At 37.9% G+C, this 16,747-nt stretch overlaps 1 protein-coding gene across 4 annotated transcripts in view; it reads right to left on the bottom strand.

The window, feature by feature from the left end:
• Nucleotides 1-16,747, bottom strand: part of Gpc5 (glypican 5) — a 1,359,592-nt gene that overhangs the window by 1,093,863 nt on the left and 248,982 nt on the right. For all 4 annotated transcript variants that reach the window (XM_036198928.1, XM_036198931.1, XM_036198930.1 and 1 more), the window contains exon 3: nt 5,653-6,347. In XM_036198928.1, coding sequence (XP_036054821.1) covers nt 5,653-6,347 — 695 coding nt within the window. The remainder of the gene's footprint in view (nt 1-5,652; nt 6,348-16,747) is intronic.

Here is a 16,747-nt window from a genome sequence, read left to right as displayed (position 1 = left end):
TGATTCTACTGCCTGGGGGCCTCTTAAGCAGATCAAGCTACACAACTGTCTCACTTATGCAGAGGCCTAGTCTAGTTCCATGGAGGCTCCACAACTGTTGGTTTAAAGTTCATGAGTTCCCGCTAGTTTGGTTTGGTTTTCTCTGTAAGTTTCTCCATCATGACCTTGATGCACTTGCTCATAGAATCCCTCTTCTCTCTCTTTAACTGGACTCCTGGAGCTCAGCCTGGTGTTTGGCTGTGGATCTCTGCATCTGCTTCCATCAGAAGAGCAGTCTTTTTAAACATGCTTCTGTTACTGAAAGTTGTGTGCAATACTTATGATTTTTGTCAATAACCTAAGAACTCATTTTTATTTCAGATTGAAATTCCTTTAACAGAGCATGATACATCAGGCACCTCTGTGGATTTCTTTAAGAGGAAATATGTATTTATTGAAGAATACACAGAGATGTGCTTGAGTTCATAGATTGCTTTGGGAATGTGAGAGAACCATTATTTGCTGCTCCTCAACAATTTATTTTGAATTTGTTGAAATCACTGATGTGTGAACCAGTTATCAAAGCTTGATAAACAGTTTATAAATCACTTTGAAGTTGGCACAAATAAATATTAATGAGTCAATTTACAAGGAACTTAGAGTCAGTTTCTTCTTCTTCTTTCCAAATAAATGAAAATGAGGATCTCAGTTGTTTTATTTAAAAACTAACCCATAATTTGTTAGTAATAATTATGTTCCTTAAGATACTTAACATACCATTTTATTATATGAAATCAGACTTTTTTTTAGGTTCCTGAAACAGAAGTCTCCTGTTAGTCCCCTTGATAGCTAATCAGGACTACAGTATCAGACCCTACTGTTGAAACACCACATACCTCATTATAAGGTAGAGAGAAAGCTTGCACTGAGCTGTAAACTTCCTCACTTGCTTTCAGATGCCAGAAGATAAATGTGGGCTATAGGAATAAAAAAGTTAGCAATGGTCTTATCCACTTGAGAACTATATAAACCCAAAATCCAACCTATCCAGGAAGTTGTGTGTGATGATATATTGTGTACCCTAATAAACTTGCCTGAGGATCAGAGGACAGAGCCAGTCACTGGATTAGACATAGGGGTCAGGCAGTTGTGGCACATACCTTTAAGCCCAGCATTTGAGATCTCATGCCTTTGCTTGAGCAGCACACATGCCTTTAATCTCAGTAAGTAATATGGCAGGGTAGAGAAAGGTACATAAGGTGTGAGGAAACAGGACCTCACTCTCCTTTGGCTGAGGATTTTGTAGAGGTAAGAACCAGTACCTGGGCCTGTCCTCTGATCCTCAGGCAAGTTTATTAGGGTATACAATAGTATACAATATTGTAGCAGGAATCTTTAAAAGTTCTTATTAATAAAATCAAACCTGGAGCCAGGTATTGGGGTGACTGCTGGAAGATCAGAGAAGCAGAACAAGCCACAGTTTCCTCACCTTGCTATTTCCTCAGCTGATCCTGTTTCCTCAGACTGGAAGCCAATGAGTCCTCATCCAGAATGAATCTCAGCTGAACTGTGTTGCTCAAAGCCTAAAAGCTTAACCAGCCAAATGCTTCTAGTTCCTGGTCTTCATGCCTTATATACCTTTCTACTTTGTACCATCACTCCCTGGGCTTAAAGGCTCACTTTCTGGGATTAAAAGCATGTGTCACCATGGTTGGCTGTATCCTTGAACAGATGGATTTCTGCCTCTGGAATGCTAGGATTAAAAGCTTGTGCTACCACTGCCTATTCTCTATGTTTAATATTGTGGCTGTTCTGTCTCTGATGCCAGATAAGTTTATTAGGGTGCACAATATTTTGGGGAACACCATACCACCATACAATATATCACCACAGTTGTGCCCACATGTTCAATAGTGGCACCACTGTTGGGTAAGGGGTAACCAACAGCCTTATGACTTTATTTGAGGCCCACACCATGGGAGGGAGCTCACTCCTGGCTGTGTGATTAATGGCAACCCATTCCAGGGGCGTTAGAAACTCAAGAGAGGAACTTATACCACTGCATTTTAAATAAGATATAGAATCAAAGGGCCTTCTAAGTACCTTTTTGTAACACACACACACCTTACTCAGCACCTTCCTCACAGACGCCTATCTTTTCAGTAAATGATAATGAATACAAGATACTAAAAGTAAGTGACAGTCCAGCCATCAGCCCTGAAGCACATTTATGCTACCAGCACCACCTCTAGTATCCAGGGAACACTGTGGAAGAGAAGACAGATGGAGTCGGTGACGAGGGAGGAGCTGTGAAATGCTGTTCTCGAGCCCCAGTACAACTCTTGCAACCACGAATGTGGAACCGAAATTACCTTCCCTGGGACAGCTCCACGCTGGCTTTGTCAATAGTCAGTGGTGGAAGGGAGAGACCTGCACAGAACCTGACCCGTTGTGGACTGAACCATTACCTATCAAGAGATGAGTCAGTGTCTGCTGAAGTTCCAACAGATCTCTCCAAACCCGTGGTCATACCCATGGCCCTGGGGAAACTCGGCGATTCACAAAACAAGTGGATAGACGTGAATGTGGGACAGATTTGTAGGAAGGAAGAACAGACACAACAGACGAGAGATGAGCAACAGTGGCAGTAAGAATGGTCAGAATTCCGTACTGTGTGAAGCTGTTAAAGAGCAAACTTTATTACTAAACAGATTGAAGAGGGAGAGAGGGGGAGTGGTGGCTGTCATTGTTGACAAGGCAAATCTGGCAGGGCCCCGTGCAGATAACTGCAGTTGTGAGTTCACAACTGCAGTGTCCTTTTTGGCTCTTGACCCTATCCTCTGCCTTGTACATACTTCCTAGCCTCTTTTCACAGGATGAAAGCTTTCTATAAAATGTATTCTTTTCTTTTTTCATTTTTCTTTATTAAGAAATTTTCTACTCACTCCACATGCTATCCACTGAACCCCCTCCTCCCTCCTCCAACCCCCAGGCCTCCTTCCCAAGCCACCTTGCATCCCCACATCCCCCAAATCCAGGTCTCCCATAGGGAATCAGCAGAGCCCAGCACACTGAGCCTAGGCAAGTCAAAGCCCCTTCCCACTGCACCAAGGCTGTGCAAGGTGTCACACCACAGGTACCAGCTCCCAGAAGCCTGTCCATAGACCAGAAAATTGGGAATAAGTCTTCCTCAAGACCTAGTTATACCACTCTTGGGCATATACCCAAGGAATGCTCAATCTTACCACAAGGACATATGCTCAGCTATGTTCATATCAGCATTATTCTTAATAGCAAGAACCTGAAACAACCTAGATGCTCCTCAACTGAAGAATGGATAAAGAAAATATAGCACATATACACAATGGAGTACTGCTCAGCATTAAAAAACAATGTTATCATGAAATTTGCAAGCAAATGGATAGATATAAAATGTATTCTTAAAGCACAAACATGATAGTAATAATTTGAAATACAAAAGTAAACTGTTTACCAAGGTTTGCCCAGACTAGGGAAAGAAAACAGCAGGTGGTCACATATCCAGCCTCAGCGATTAACCAATATCCCAACTAATCCATCCCTACCATCCCTGTCACACAAGCCAAATTCAGATCTAACACTGTTAGTAGTTTGCTGAGGCTACTGGTAGAAAATGCCGGACTTCAAAGCATGCGTGTCCACTGCAGTCCTGTGTTATTTCAGCTTTTGAAATAGGAAAAAATGGATGAATTTCTACATGATGGAGTTTAAGGACACAAAAAGGCACTCTTACTCTCAAAAATGTGTAACAAAAGGGACCGGAAGTGTCAATTCACTTACATATATCAGTAATCTCTGGCCCAAGATTCTAACGAGCATATCACAAATTAAATATAAAGTCTGAGACTGGAGAGTTGGCTTAGGGGTTAAGAGCGCTTGTTGCTCTTGGAAAATAACTGGCTTTGAATTTCAGCACCCACAGGGCAGCTCACAATGTCTGTTCCTTCCAGGAGCCTCTTCTGACTTCTGCAGACACCAGGCACATGCATAGTACATGCACATACATGCAGGAAAATCGCTCAGATACATAAAAATAATAAAATAAGTAAACATTTTTTAAAAAAGAAAAAATAAATTCTAGACTTGGCATCATATTTCTAAATACATATATTCCCTCTGGACATACTTGTCATCATAATATGGATATTATATTTTCTGTCCAAATTTTAAAACTATAAATTCTTTATTTATTAAGTCCTTTTTGAAGTCTATCCTTTATTTGATTTACGTAAATAGAGGAGAGAAGGCCAAGAAATGAAGCTTCTTACATCAAGTTGAGGACAAGTAAAGAAAGACATTGAAAGGTGACTACAAAAAAAAAAAAAACAAAAACACAGTGATATAAATACATTAGATAGATAGATAGATATAGACATTGATTATATATATATATTATCAGAATAATGGGTATATATATAATGAAAATGTCATAATGAAACCCATTATTCTGAACACTAATTGTAAAATGACAAAATAAAGGAGTCACTGGATAGGGACATTTGGCAGAACACAATCTGTGAGTCCAAATCCAGTGACTGCCACATGCTGATGAGCAAACACCAGAGGGCACCATTTCTAGTTTTCTAAAGGCACCCAAGCAGCTCACAAAGGATGCAGAAAAAAACCTGAAGGTGCTGGTTAAACTCAAACTTTTCACGTCCACCTTCCACCAGAAATGAAGAGTTGACATTCAGATCTCGTGATGAGAATAGTGTTAAGTCAGTAAATCAATGTCAATACAGGAAGATGGATTGTCTTGGTACTGGAGAGTATTTGTTTTATTTCAGGAGAAATGATGTAGGAGAAACATTCACAGCACATCCTATTTCACTCTATGAAACACGAGAAGCTTTACTGACAGAATCTGAGAATATTTTTAAATAGCACCACAGGACGCTGGAGGAAGAGAAAACTCTTGCATCTCTTGCCTGATGGTTTTGTTTCAAAAGATTCTTATTTTGCTAGAAATAAAACAAGAGAGTGTATAGATAGGGTTCTGACAAACTGTCACTCTGTCACTTTGTCGAAATCCTAATAAATGCTTGTGCATGCCAAGGTATCAAGTCTTAACTTCATGAACACATAAGCAGTGTGTTCTACCCACTCTAAAGCTCGGAAGCTACATCAGCCCCACAAAAGCAGCCCGTCTTTTTATACACAGGTCTAGGCACAGTGTGCACACATAAGACCTTCTCAGAAAGGAAGGTTGCAGAGGACACCAGCAGTGTTGTCTTCCTGGCAATGAGGACATTGGGGTGCAGAGACTGAAAACTCCTACCTCCTTTCATGTTGCTAGTTAATTTTGCATTTGGACTCAAATTGATGCTGTTCTTGATTTATACATGAGCTCTTTCCAGTTTCACAAAACCATTGGAGAAACTGTGTACTTAATGGGTAAAGTGTTATTTTAGCTGTTTGAAATTTTTGTGTCAAATAGATAAAATGTGGTACTTTGAATCAAAATGTCTATCCATTTATCTTGCTACTGTTTCTTGGAGAATGAATTCACTATGCTGATATAAAAAAAAAAAAACGTGAAGAATAGGACAATAAAATATCACATAATTTTGGGTGTGTCCTGACTAGCCTTTGCATTCTAGGAAATTACCTGGGAGGCACAGAACCGCAGCTTACCTGGTCCAGTAGCTTCTGCCCATTGAGGTGTGCCTGCAGAACGGCATCATTGACAAGCAAGTGGAAGTTCAGGAGCACATGTTCCACATCATAGGTCCCATGCATCGCATCTGACAGCTCTTCCAAGGACCGGATGTAAGCATGCCAGTGCGGATTAAGCTCTGTCATGTGGGCCAGGCAGCCCCTGACAACATTGAGACAGTACCCCATACAGGGCTTGCTGAGCATCAGGCTCTGGCAGTGCGGGCAATACTGCATCCTCAGGAGAGCTCGACTGCACTCCTTGGAGAAATGCATATGGTCCGTGGTATTGATGACTTCAATGCCCAGATTGAGAGCCTGCAGAAATGTGCGGCTGGGCAGCAGGGACCTCCCCATTTGCCCCATGACTCTTTTGGGAATATTGCCAAATGGACTAACATCCTGGCGGGCCATTCGGATACATTCTGAGTATTGCAGAGAACCATCAGTCACACCAGGGTTTATGAGATGGTTGTAGACCAGAGGGAAAAGACTGTCAAAAAATCTGTTTACAAATTCTTCGGGATTAACATCTGCACCAAATAAATAGAGCCCTACTTCAGTGAAAAAGTCCTGAACGGAAACCGCAGCCTCCAATGCCATGTTCCGGTGGGTGTTGCAGAAAAGGGTACTGGTGTGATTCTCTGCTTGCCGGATGAGGGTTTCCAGGGTCTCTGTAACACAGTGAAGGTGAGGGAGAAGGCTTAGTACTAATGTCAAGACATTGCTCCATCCGCCACAGACAGCAAATAACTAGCCCAAGATAAACTCTGATGCCCAGTCTACCAAACCGATTTTTCCAAGGAGAATGGCACGTGAGAATGCCAATACACACCAAGTGCACTTCTGGGAATGTATCTAAGCCCGCTAAACAGTGCAGAAACCAAGTTAGTTACACGGGGCACTAGTTTCTGGCTAATTTTTATTATATAGCTATTTATAGTCTGCTTATAAGAAGTTTGTTTTCTTTCAGATTCTGGAGTCAATACTTATAAACACGACAACATTTAATACTTGATTTCTTGTCTACTATATTCTCATTTTTTCCATACTACTTTTATTTTCAAAATGAAACTTTGTAGATTATATATTAGTTACTCCTAAAGCAGGTAGATCCCAAAGTAACAGCTTGATAATCCACAGACCTTTTAATATTTTCAAACTTCAACATAATTAAAATATGCCACTACCATTCTCCCTCACTCCTTGTAAATTGCCATGCCTTGTTAAGCAGTGAGAAATATAAGTGGTGCTACCTGAAAACAGTAATTTGGAACCCTCTTATCCATTATACTCTGTTGTTCTTAATCTCTTCTTCAAAGGGCTGACTGTGGGGTACTTTATTTGTTACCTAAGTAGCTGCTGTTTTAAAACCAGCCAACCAAATCTAATATAGCCTCAAAGAAAGGGAGAATAATCTAAAAGGAAGAGATTGGACAAATCATTGAGATCAAATGAAATTCCAAACCCTGGCTATTGAAGAGCAGTAAACCACCATGACTATTCGAGTAATTACATTTTATAATTAGACTAATTAATGACACTTGACTATATCGATACATAATTAATTATAAAATATATTCAATAAAATTATCTCCCATAGCAACAACCTCATAGTTGTTTTTAATTAGGTTGTAAAAGGCCACAGTCATAATTCAGTAATCAAATCACTGCCTGAGTATCTTATAAAAGAGATGGAAAAAAGTAAAAAAGAAATAATGAAAAGCAAATACAAGGAGTGACTCCTCAGAAAGAAGAACTGTACCATGACTGTGCAATAGTGTCTTCTCAAAAAAGGAAGAATACAGAGAAGCATATTTTGAATTTCTCTGAGACTGAGTGATGCTGCATTTCAGACTCAGTGTGAAATAGCAGGGTATGCCTATCCCACAATCAAAGGCAACTGCTTTGAAAGGCCGGTGCACCTCTGTGTTCCCTCAAACCGATGACTACAAACTCCAGATTGCAAATGAAGTAGGACTCAATTGTTCATATGCTGTCATGTGATACAGGCATCAAGAATATTCTAGCAACTCAGTGAACACGGGAGAGAATGCAAGTGGGCTGGGAGCCACCATTAATACTGGATTCCCCAAAATGGCCAAACCAATGGTCTGCACGAAGGCCCATGCAGGGTACAAGACCACTTCAGAGATCTGTCCTAGTCCAGCAATCTATATGTAAGGCACAGCTCATGTGGTTCCCAAATGGCCAGACTTAAAAACACTGTAATGGCCAATAAGGTAACAAGCCCTTTCTGCTCTTAGAGAGGGTTAGTACCTGTCCCAGGAGGACAGCCCAACCCTCCAGCTGCATCTCAACCAGAACGCTGCTTTCCCAGCCCCACAGAGTGACTGTGAATACCACACTGAACTCAGGGCTTGAACTAGAATAAAGCATCTATGTTTGCACTTTCCTCCATAGCATGGGCCCACTTTTCTCAGTTGCTTGTGTGTGGAAATTAATTATGACATAGGTCACACGCAATTATATTTACATTAGTATTTAAACATCAATAACTACAAGTTAATTGATTTTTTTAAGATAAATGAGACTAGATGAAAAGACAACCCTTTATCACATGCATTCCTATGTACTTTCCAGATAGGGTTTTTACAATGTTATGGATGTGTTCAGGAATCAGACACCTGTTGAATGACATTTGAACACTGTTGATCCTGGCAACACAAATGCCTTGTCCTTTTTTCTTGACAACTCTAAATGATGCTCAGGTATGTGATTGTTTTTAATAGCCAAAAGTGAAATATAAAATATTTCTGTTCAAATTCTAACATCATCCATTTGGAGCTACTGACTTAAGACAGTATAAAGTTTACTGGTGAACATCCATATCTATATATTTTGCATATTAACTTACTTTATGTGAATGTATTTGTTACAGTATTATAGTAAGTGTAGTGCATCCAAACACTATTTCTTTACTGAATTAATTCTGTACTATTGACAACACACTAACTTTGACTACCATTTGTGTGTGCCATTAAAAATAAAGTACACAGTCCTGATTGTACTTTATTTTAGGGAAGTTCTTCATTGATTTGTTATTTTCTAAATATCTAAACAAAATGAAATTTTGAAGTTGACTTTTTATGTTAGTTTTTCACAAATGTTATTAATGTACCACAGCATAGGGATTTATTTTGCCTTCAATTTGTATTACATCCAATACTTAAAGTGATTGGAATAAGCATATTTTGTGACTTTAGCCTAGTTTCTACATATTTTTACATATGAAAATATATAAAAAATATCAGTAACCAAGGCCTCAGACAGTATGATCATAATTTTGAAGTTGGTGTTTTCTAAATGTCAAGCCCCAAGCCACCCTGAGTTATACAGGAAATCCTGTCTCAAAACAAAACAACTTAAAAAGTCAATCCATTAGATGATTTTGGTCAATTTTTTTTTAAAGTTGGGTAAACTCGAGGTGAGATTATAAATATTAGTTCTGTGTATTAACATTGAATTCATAAAATTATAATTTTTATCAATAGGCATTAGAGGGAGCAAGTGAAAAAAGGAGAAGGAGGTAAGGATGCCAGGAGCCAGCCACCGGGCACACAACCAGCTATCAAGTAAGAGGGAAAGAAGGGTACATAGAAAAGATAAAGGTACAAGCCCAGAGGCAAATGGTAGATGGGATAATTTAAGAAAAGCTGGCAGAAACAAGCTAAGATCAGGCATTTATACAAATAAGTATAAATGTGAATTTATTTGAGAACTGGGTGGCAGTCCCCCAAAGAAGGAAAATAAAAACCAATTACAACTTAGTGAGAAAAATCTCCCAAAACACTTCTCTGCTTTTTGTTTTCAATTGAGTATTTCAGTAGGCATCGCCTTCCAGTGAGAGCAGATGAAATCTATGAAGCCAAAATCAAGGCTTGTTTCCTTCTTAATGCCAAGTGGTAGAAAAAAGAAAAGGCAGCAATCTACTTACAATTTGATTAAAATATAATTCCTCCTATATTTATGGGAAAATTCATTTATCTAGATATAAAACCATTTGTGTATAATCTCACAGAGACTTGTATTTAAATGTCTGAAATTCATGTGCATGTATTTCAGTTATCAGTGTTAGCATTCTAAAGTATAGAAGAAGCTTTACATCAGGTGTTCCAGTGTCCATCCCATCAAAGGTATTTTATCATACATGTAAATGATTATTGACATATAAATCAAAAATTTAAATTCCAATTAAATACTGAAATTAAAGTCAGGTGATCTTTATAAGAAATTAAATTTAACAAACTGAAAAGTCAATAAAGACCCTTATGTGAGTGACTTTTGGCAGCCAGAGAAAAGTAATCTTTATGGGGCTTTTATTATTTTAAAGATAAATTGACTCCATAGGTAACAATCAATAAACAACCGTTTCAACAACCTCTCTAGCATGACATTAACAGACAATTTGGGGGTCTTAATACATTTTAATTTTTTAAGCCTTTGAGCATGTTAAAACACAAAATATGGGTGCTGGAGAGATGGCTCAGAGGTTAAGAGCACCAACTGCTCTTCCAGAGGTCCTGAGTTCAATTCCCAGCAACCACATGGTGGCTCACAACCACCTGTAATGAGATCTGGCACCCTCTTCTGTGTGCATAATAAATAAATAAATAAATAAATAAATAAATAAATAAATAAATAAATAAATAAATATTTTAAAAACACAAAATATGAAGCGTTATTTCCAAGGTAAGACTACAGATGTACGTCAGCCACACAGAATCAGCTGATGCTTAGCATGTGTATTTAGGTTAAAGAGATATTTTCAGAGTGACTTTACATTTTTGCACATCAGAGTTCTAAAGTCCCAGAATATGTAACTGCAACAAAACTTTCCTTACGACTCAGTTACTGCCAAGCTGCATTGTGCCTGATGATATGCATCCCCATTCACTACATTTTAGAGAGACAAACAGATGGATAGAATTTAAGAATAATTTCTCAATAGTTTTATCATGCATATATTAAAATAAATTTTAACTCTATCTCAAGCTTTAGAAAATGCTTTCCAATGATTTCAACAGTGCCACGTTTAATAATTCTTTTACTCTTCTGAAGAACACTAAAGGTATAAGAACTGTTGTCATAAGAACTCACATAAAAACACAGCAATTACTTATTTTTCCAGCTTGGAAATGTTTATAATGAATTTGTTCTTCCATTGGCATATTTCCTCAATGTTTTCAGAAAAGTAAAGTGTGTAATAAATGTTCTCTAGAATATTGATTTAATGACATTTAAATGATATGCATTATGATTTGTAATATAATTCTTCAGAAATTAGTCATCTGTATAAATAAACAGTGACTGGGATATTAATCTGCATCACTAAGAATTAGCATATTGGTCATTAATCTACTGAGACAAGCACTGCAAGGAAAAATGCTTTCTCAACTTTTCTTCCTTTATTTCCCTCTTTGATAATGTGATGATCACAGTGCATTACACTTACTTCTAATATTTTTGCATTCATTTATGTTCTAAAAGTTAATATAGACTCTAGTAAAAAATATACTTAATAAAGCACTTGCATAGGGCCAAATAACCATCTGTGTGTGTGTGTCTATGTGTATACAAAAATAATCACTTCACACATTGTAGAATGAAGAATTTAAATTAAAATTTCTAGTAGTTTTAAAATACACTCAAAGAAACAATACAGAGATAAGGAACAGCTTCAAATAAACTATTTCTTGCTAATTATGTAATGTCGACTTTAAAAGAACAAATAAACCAACACCTTTAATTATGGCTTTCCTCCTTTCTCTGATTTGTAATTTTGGTTAATTTCATATTCTAGGACATAGATCTCTTTTATTTAAACAAACTATACCACTTTAACAAACCATAATTCCTCATGTCATTTCCCTTTTTGATATCTCAAGAAAATAAAATGTTTGGCTTCCCCTGGCACATTGTCAGTTTCCTCAAATACATTAAAATCTGACTTCTTTTGACATTCATTCCTTCATTCATCCACCGAGCCACTATTTTTAGAATGTGTCCTAGACACTGAAGCTGGACCTGAGTAGTCCATACACATTTACATGTTAGAAAGATTAGAATCTATAGAGTAGAAAAACAGAAAAGCAAACAAATGGCTATTGTCAAGTATCACAGAGAAAGCCAAAGAGCAAACCCCAAATGTGACAGGAAATAGCTCTAAGTCAATTTATCATTAAACTATTCAAAGTAGGAAACTTTCTGAGTTTACCACATACACCCAACCTAGACATAATATTTATTCCTGTGACAGATTTAAGCATATATTTATGCAAATGAATTTAGACAAAAATGATTTTCTGCTTTATGGCTATCTTAAACAAGATGAACAAGAAGAATGTGGCATTTGAGAGGAGATTTTCATGAGGAAAGAGCCTAGTACGGGAAGATAAGAATCTGGCAAGATCAGAGGACCTGAAACTCAAAGTTTGAGGTGTGCAGAAACCCATCACCAGAACATACAGAATAACGTCAATGTGACTGGTGCCCTGAAAGGAAAAGCAAGAGAAAGCAGTAAACCAAGAGACAGGAGGCAGATTACAGACTGACTCGCAGCCCATTGTGAGGGGTAAAGACCGTAAGTGAGCAATGGAAGCTACCAGAGCAAAGTGTCATGCTTTGTGTTTTAATGGATTTAAGAGTGAAACATAGACCACCAGAGCCAAGGCAAGGAAAAGCAGGAAGCTCAATTAAAGATGACGGAAGTCTGGGTGACACACATCTGTGTGTTGGACTATCCTTTCAGTGATGGGATGCACGGCTTCAAGAGAACACATTAGCCATATGTGAAAAATAGTTAAAAAGGATTTGTTTCTGTTCTGAGAAGTATAAGAGAAAGAGGTAGAAGAACACATGTTCTGAAGCCCAGGCCTGAGCAGTTGGATTCTCGATGGTACTATTTACAGAGAAAGGCCAGATTATTGGGCACCACGTCCAAGTTAGAAAATCGAGGATAAGAATAAAATGCCAATCAGGAATTGAAATGAACTTTATTGGTGTATACTGAAGGAAAATAATAAAAGTTTGAAGGGAGAAGTTGAAGCTGTTTGCACAAATTTGGGTAATGAAAGGGCAACCAATGTCATGGTACTAGATGAACTAAGAGACAAAAAAATACAAATTACTAGAAAGTAGAAAGAGAATAGAACTCAATAAAGTAAAAGAAAAAAATAAAGGAGAGTATCCCTGGGGTCAAGGGAAGGAAATTCTTCTTCCATCTCTCATATCAAAGGCCACGAGGACAACTGAGAAAAAAAGTGCCAACAGCTGGCCACTGCTGACAAGATGCTGGACCCTGTGAGAGCTGCCCGGAAGAATGAACCCAAGAAAGAGAGCAGTTGCTTCCAGCAAGTGCTGGCTGTGGAGACATAGAACCAAGGCAGGCACTCAATGGGAAGCTGTAGTCAAGGATTTTGTGGTTCTGAGAAGGGTCAATCTTCCTCAGTCTCCTCTGGGGATAAACTGATAACTGAGCAGTAGAGATGGGCTCAAGATGAAAATCATTTGAATAAGCCAAAAGATGTGATCCCAAACCCTCATAGGAAATCCAAATATTTGACATTTTATAGGTGTGCAAGTTGCCAAGACTGACAGCAAGAGAAGTAATGGAAAGAGGATCTGGTAATGTGTTCAACTACGGAATTGGTTCAAGAGATTTCTGGCAGTCTTTCTTACCAAATGTAATAGCTACTTCTCGAAACTCAGATTCCCCTATTTCCTCCAGCCTTTAAATCTGGAGCCAATGATCATACTACATTCTGTAATCATAAAATATTTATTCCTTTCCTTAGCCAGAATTTAAAAGCAGTAGTCTTGGAAATATGTCATCTTCTTTAAAATATAGCTCCACCTTTAAAAATATTGTGTTTATTATTGTGTGGATGTATGTGCAGAATGTGGGTGGCAGACATGCCTCATCATGCATGTAGAACTCAGAAACCAACTTTGCAAAGCTGGTTCTCTCCTTCCACCTTTGCATAGGTTCTGGAGATCAATCTTAGATCATCAGGCTTGCACACGAGCTTCCTTACCTGCTGAGTGACTGTGGTGTCTGAATGAGAATGGCTCCTATAGGCTCATATATTTGAACACTTAATCCCCAGTTGGTAGAACTGTATGGGGAAGAGTGAGAGGTGTGGCATTACTGGAAAAGGTGTACCACTTGGGGCAGAATTTGAAGTTTCAAAAGACTCACATCACTGCCCATGTGCAGCTTTCCTTGCCTCATGCTTGTGGACTGAGTTATAAGCTCTCAGTGATTGCCCTAGCACTATGCCTGTCTGCCTGGTACCATGCTCTGCCCCCATAATGATAATGAACCCAACTGTCTGACACAGGAAGCCCCCAACAGATTCATCCTTTCATAGGTTGCCTTGGTCATGGAGTCTCATCACAGAACCAGGAAAGTAACTAAAACAGACTTCTTGCTAGTCCTTCATTTATAATATCAAATGATACTACAAATTGCTGGTTTCTACATTTACAAATGTAGCTCAGTATTTCTGAGTTTTCTCTTTATCTTAGGACCCCTTATGTGTATAAGAATTTGTCAAGAAGCCTGAAGTCATTTTGTTCCAGTAAGATGTATGTATATGTACATAGGCATTCATATAAATATGTACACATTTCTAATTTCATTTCTGTTGCTATAGTACAATACTCTGACAAAAAGCAACTTTATGAAAGGAAGGAGTTTTGTTGCTGTTTGGTTTTTGTTGCTGTTTTGTTTTAGTTTTTGGTTGTTTTGTTTGTTCGCTTGCTTGCTTGCTTGTTGGCTTATAATACAAGGTTGCAGTCCATCACAGGGGGTAAATTAAGGCAAGAATTCCAGAAGGTAGTCATGCTCCATCCACAGTCAAGAGCAGAGAGAAATGGATGCAAGAGCAGAGAGAAATGGATGCACCTACTGTAGGCTGGGTCACCTAACAATTGAAACAATCCCCCACAGACATGCCCAAAAGATAATCCGACCTAGATAATTCCTCACAGAGACTCTTTCCAGGTGAATCCATGTTGTGTCAAGTGAAAGTAAAAACTAACCAGTGTGTGTGTGTGTGTGTGTGTGTGTGTGTGTGTGTGTGTGTGTGTGTGAGACGTGTGATGTGTGATGTGTGATGTGTATATGTACATGTGACTTAAATATTTATCCAAACTAGAAAGGGAACTAAATGTGTAATTGCATTAGAAGAATAAATAGTTACTTTTGAGTCTCTATTAGCATAATGCATGACTGAACATCTTACAGGAGGAGGTAGAGAAGACATGGTAGAGTTTATGGCAGCAGAAGCCTGTGTCAGAGACTTTTTATACTACAATGGGACAGAACAAAGAACAGGTGGTAGCCCAGGCCTTATAAAAGTTCAAATGAGCCTGGATAGGGGCATGACAAACTCAAATTATAATAAATAGATAACTTATTTCATAAAGAAAAATGTCTACATTTCCAAAAAGAAAAAAAGAAAACTTTAGAGAGAATATTATCATTGTTTTACATCATTGCAAATTCCAGTAATGTATGGCTTAATGGGAGAGAGTTGATGAAATCTCTAACAGTTGGTAGGTTTACTTGAGAAATATGAAAAAGAAATTCAACATCACACAGATATTTGACATTATTTAAGACTGTTGTTAACATTATTTTGCATTACATAAAAACAAGGTTATTAGATGTTTGTCCAAGGCTAGCTACAATATTAAAGTCTAGGAATGGGTTTTCTTTACTCTGTTAATTAAAATCCATTTTGCTTTTTTGCATTATATATTATTCTGTTATTCATGATAAAAATCTTTTATGTACTGACATTTGAAAAATTATGGTACACAGGTTGTAGATTTCTCTAAGGTTGCCACAGTTCACCAAAATTTAAGTATGACAAAATCATTCTCATGGGAAAAATAAATTTTTTATCTAAATATTCAAGTTTATCTTAAAGTTGAAGTCTATAACTATGGTTTGGATAAATGTTTCCCAAAGGTACATGTATAAAATACCTGTTCTCCAAGGCTAGGTAATTGGCTCAGCAGTTAGGAGTACTTGCTGCTCTTGTAGAGTACCAAGGTTTGGCTCCTAGCACCCAAGTGATGGTTCACAACTGTCCATAACTCCAGTTTCAGAGGATTCAATGCCCTCTTCTGGTCTCTGTGGGCACTGCATGCACATACTGCACATAACTTTCACATGCAGGTGAAACCCTCATATATATAAAATAAGACCTGATTCCCAGGATGACCTTAATGTCATCTTTGGAAAAAAGGGACTTTGGTGAATTTCTTAGTTCATAGGGAATGGGGTAGGGAAGATCATTGTAGGGCTTTATCCCCATCACCACCATATACGAACATTGGGAGCTATGGTTGATGTGGTAGCCAGTTTTGCTATGATATCCATTTTCATCATGGTGTGTGACTTCCTTCAGCTCAAACACACGGGGCCAGTGACCGTGGACTTGTATCACCAAAACTACAATCCATAATAAACCTCCCTTCTATATAAGTTAGACATCTCGGCTATTTCATTATAGTGATAAAAGGTCTACTGAATACAACTATCAATAAAAAATATGCAGTGAGTCTATTACCCTGAAATTATAAACTCATTTGTTCAACATTAAAAAATGTTTGCCAAATTACAAATTTGAGTCACTATAACTTGGTTTTTCTGAAGACATAAAATGGTATTTGTGGCAAAAGGGTGGTTAGTTGAACTTGCGTCTCAAATAACTGCAAAAATGGTCTTTATTAAGATATCCATTATATTTTATCAGAAAACAGATATGCTTTATGTATTTTTCTCATTTTTTCACACCTACTGTGAAAAAATGTTAGTGGACCTGAAGGTGTATAGTTAGCAAAATGAATAATATTTCTTTGTTCATCAAGATATTGTTAAATGAAACTGCAATTTTAAATTCTATGTGGTGGTTTAAGAGCAAATGGCCCCCAAAGGGAGTGGCAATATTAAGAGATGCGGTTTTGTTATAGTAGGTGTGGTCTTGTTGGAGGAAGTGTGTCACTGTGGAGGTGGGCTTTGAAGTCTCATATATGCTCA

The sequence above is a fragment of the Onychomys torridus genome, chromosome 9 (assembly GCF_903995425.1).
Source record: "Onychomys torridus chromosome 9, mOncTor1.1, whole genome shotgun sequence".
NCBI lineage: Eukaryota > Metazoa > Chordata > Mammalia > Rodentia > Cricetidae > Onychomys > Onychomys torridus.
This window is presented reverse-complemented; position numbering and strand designations above follow the sequence as displayed.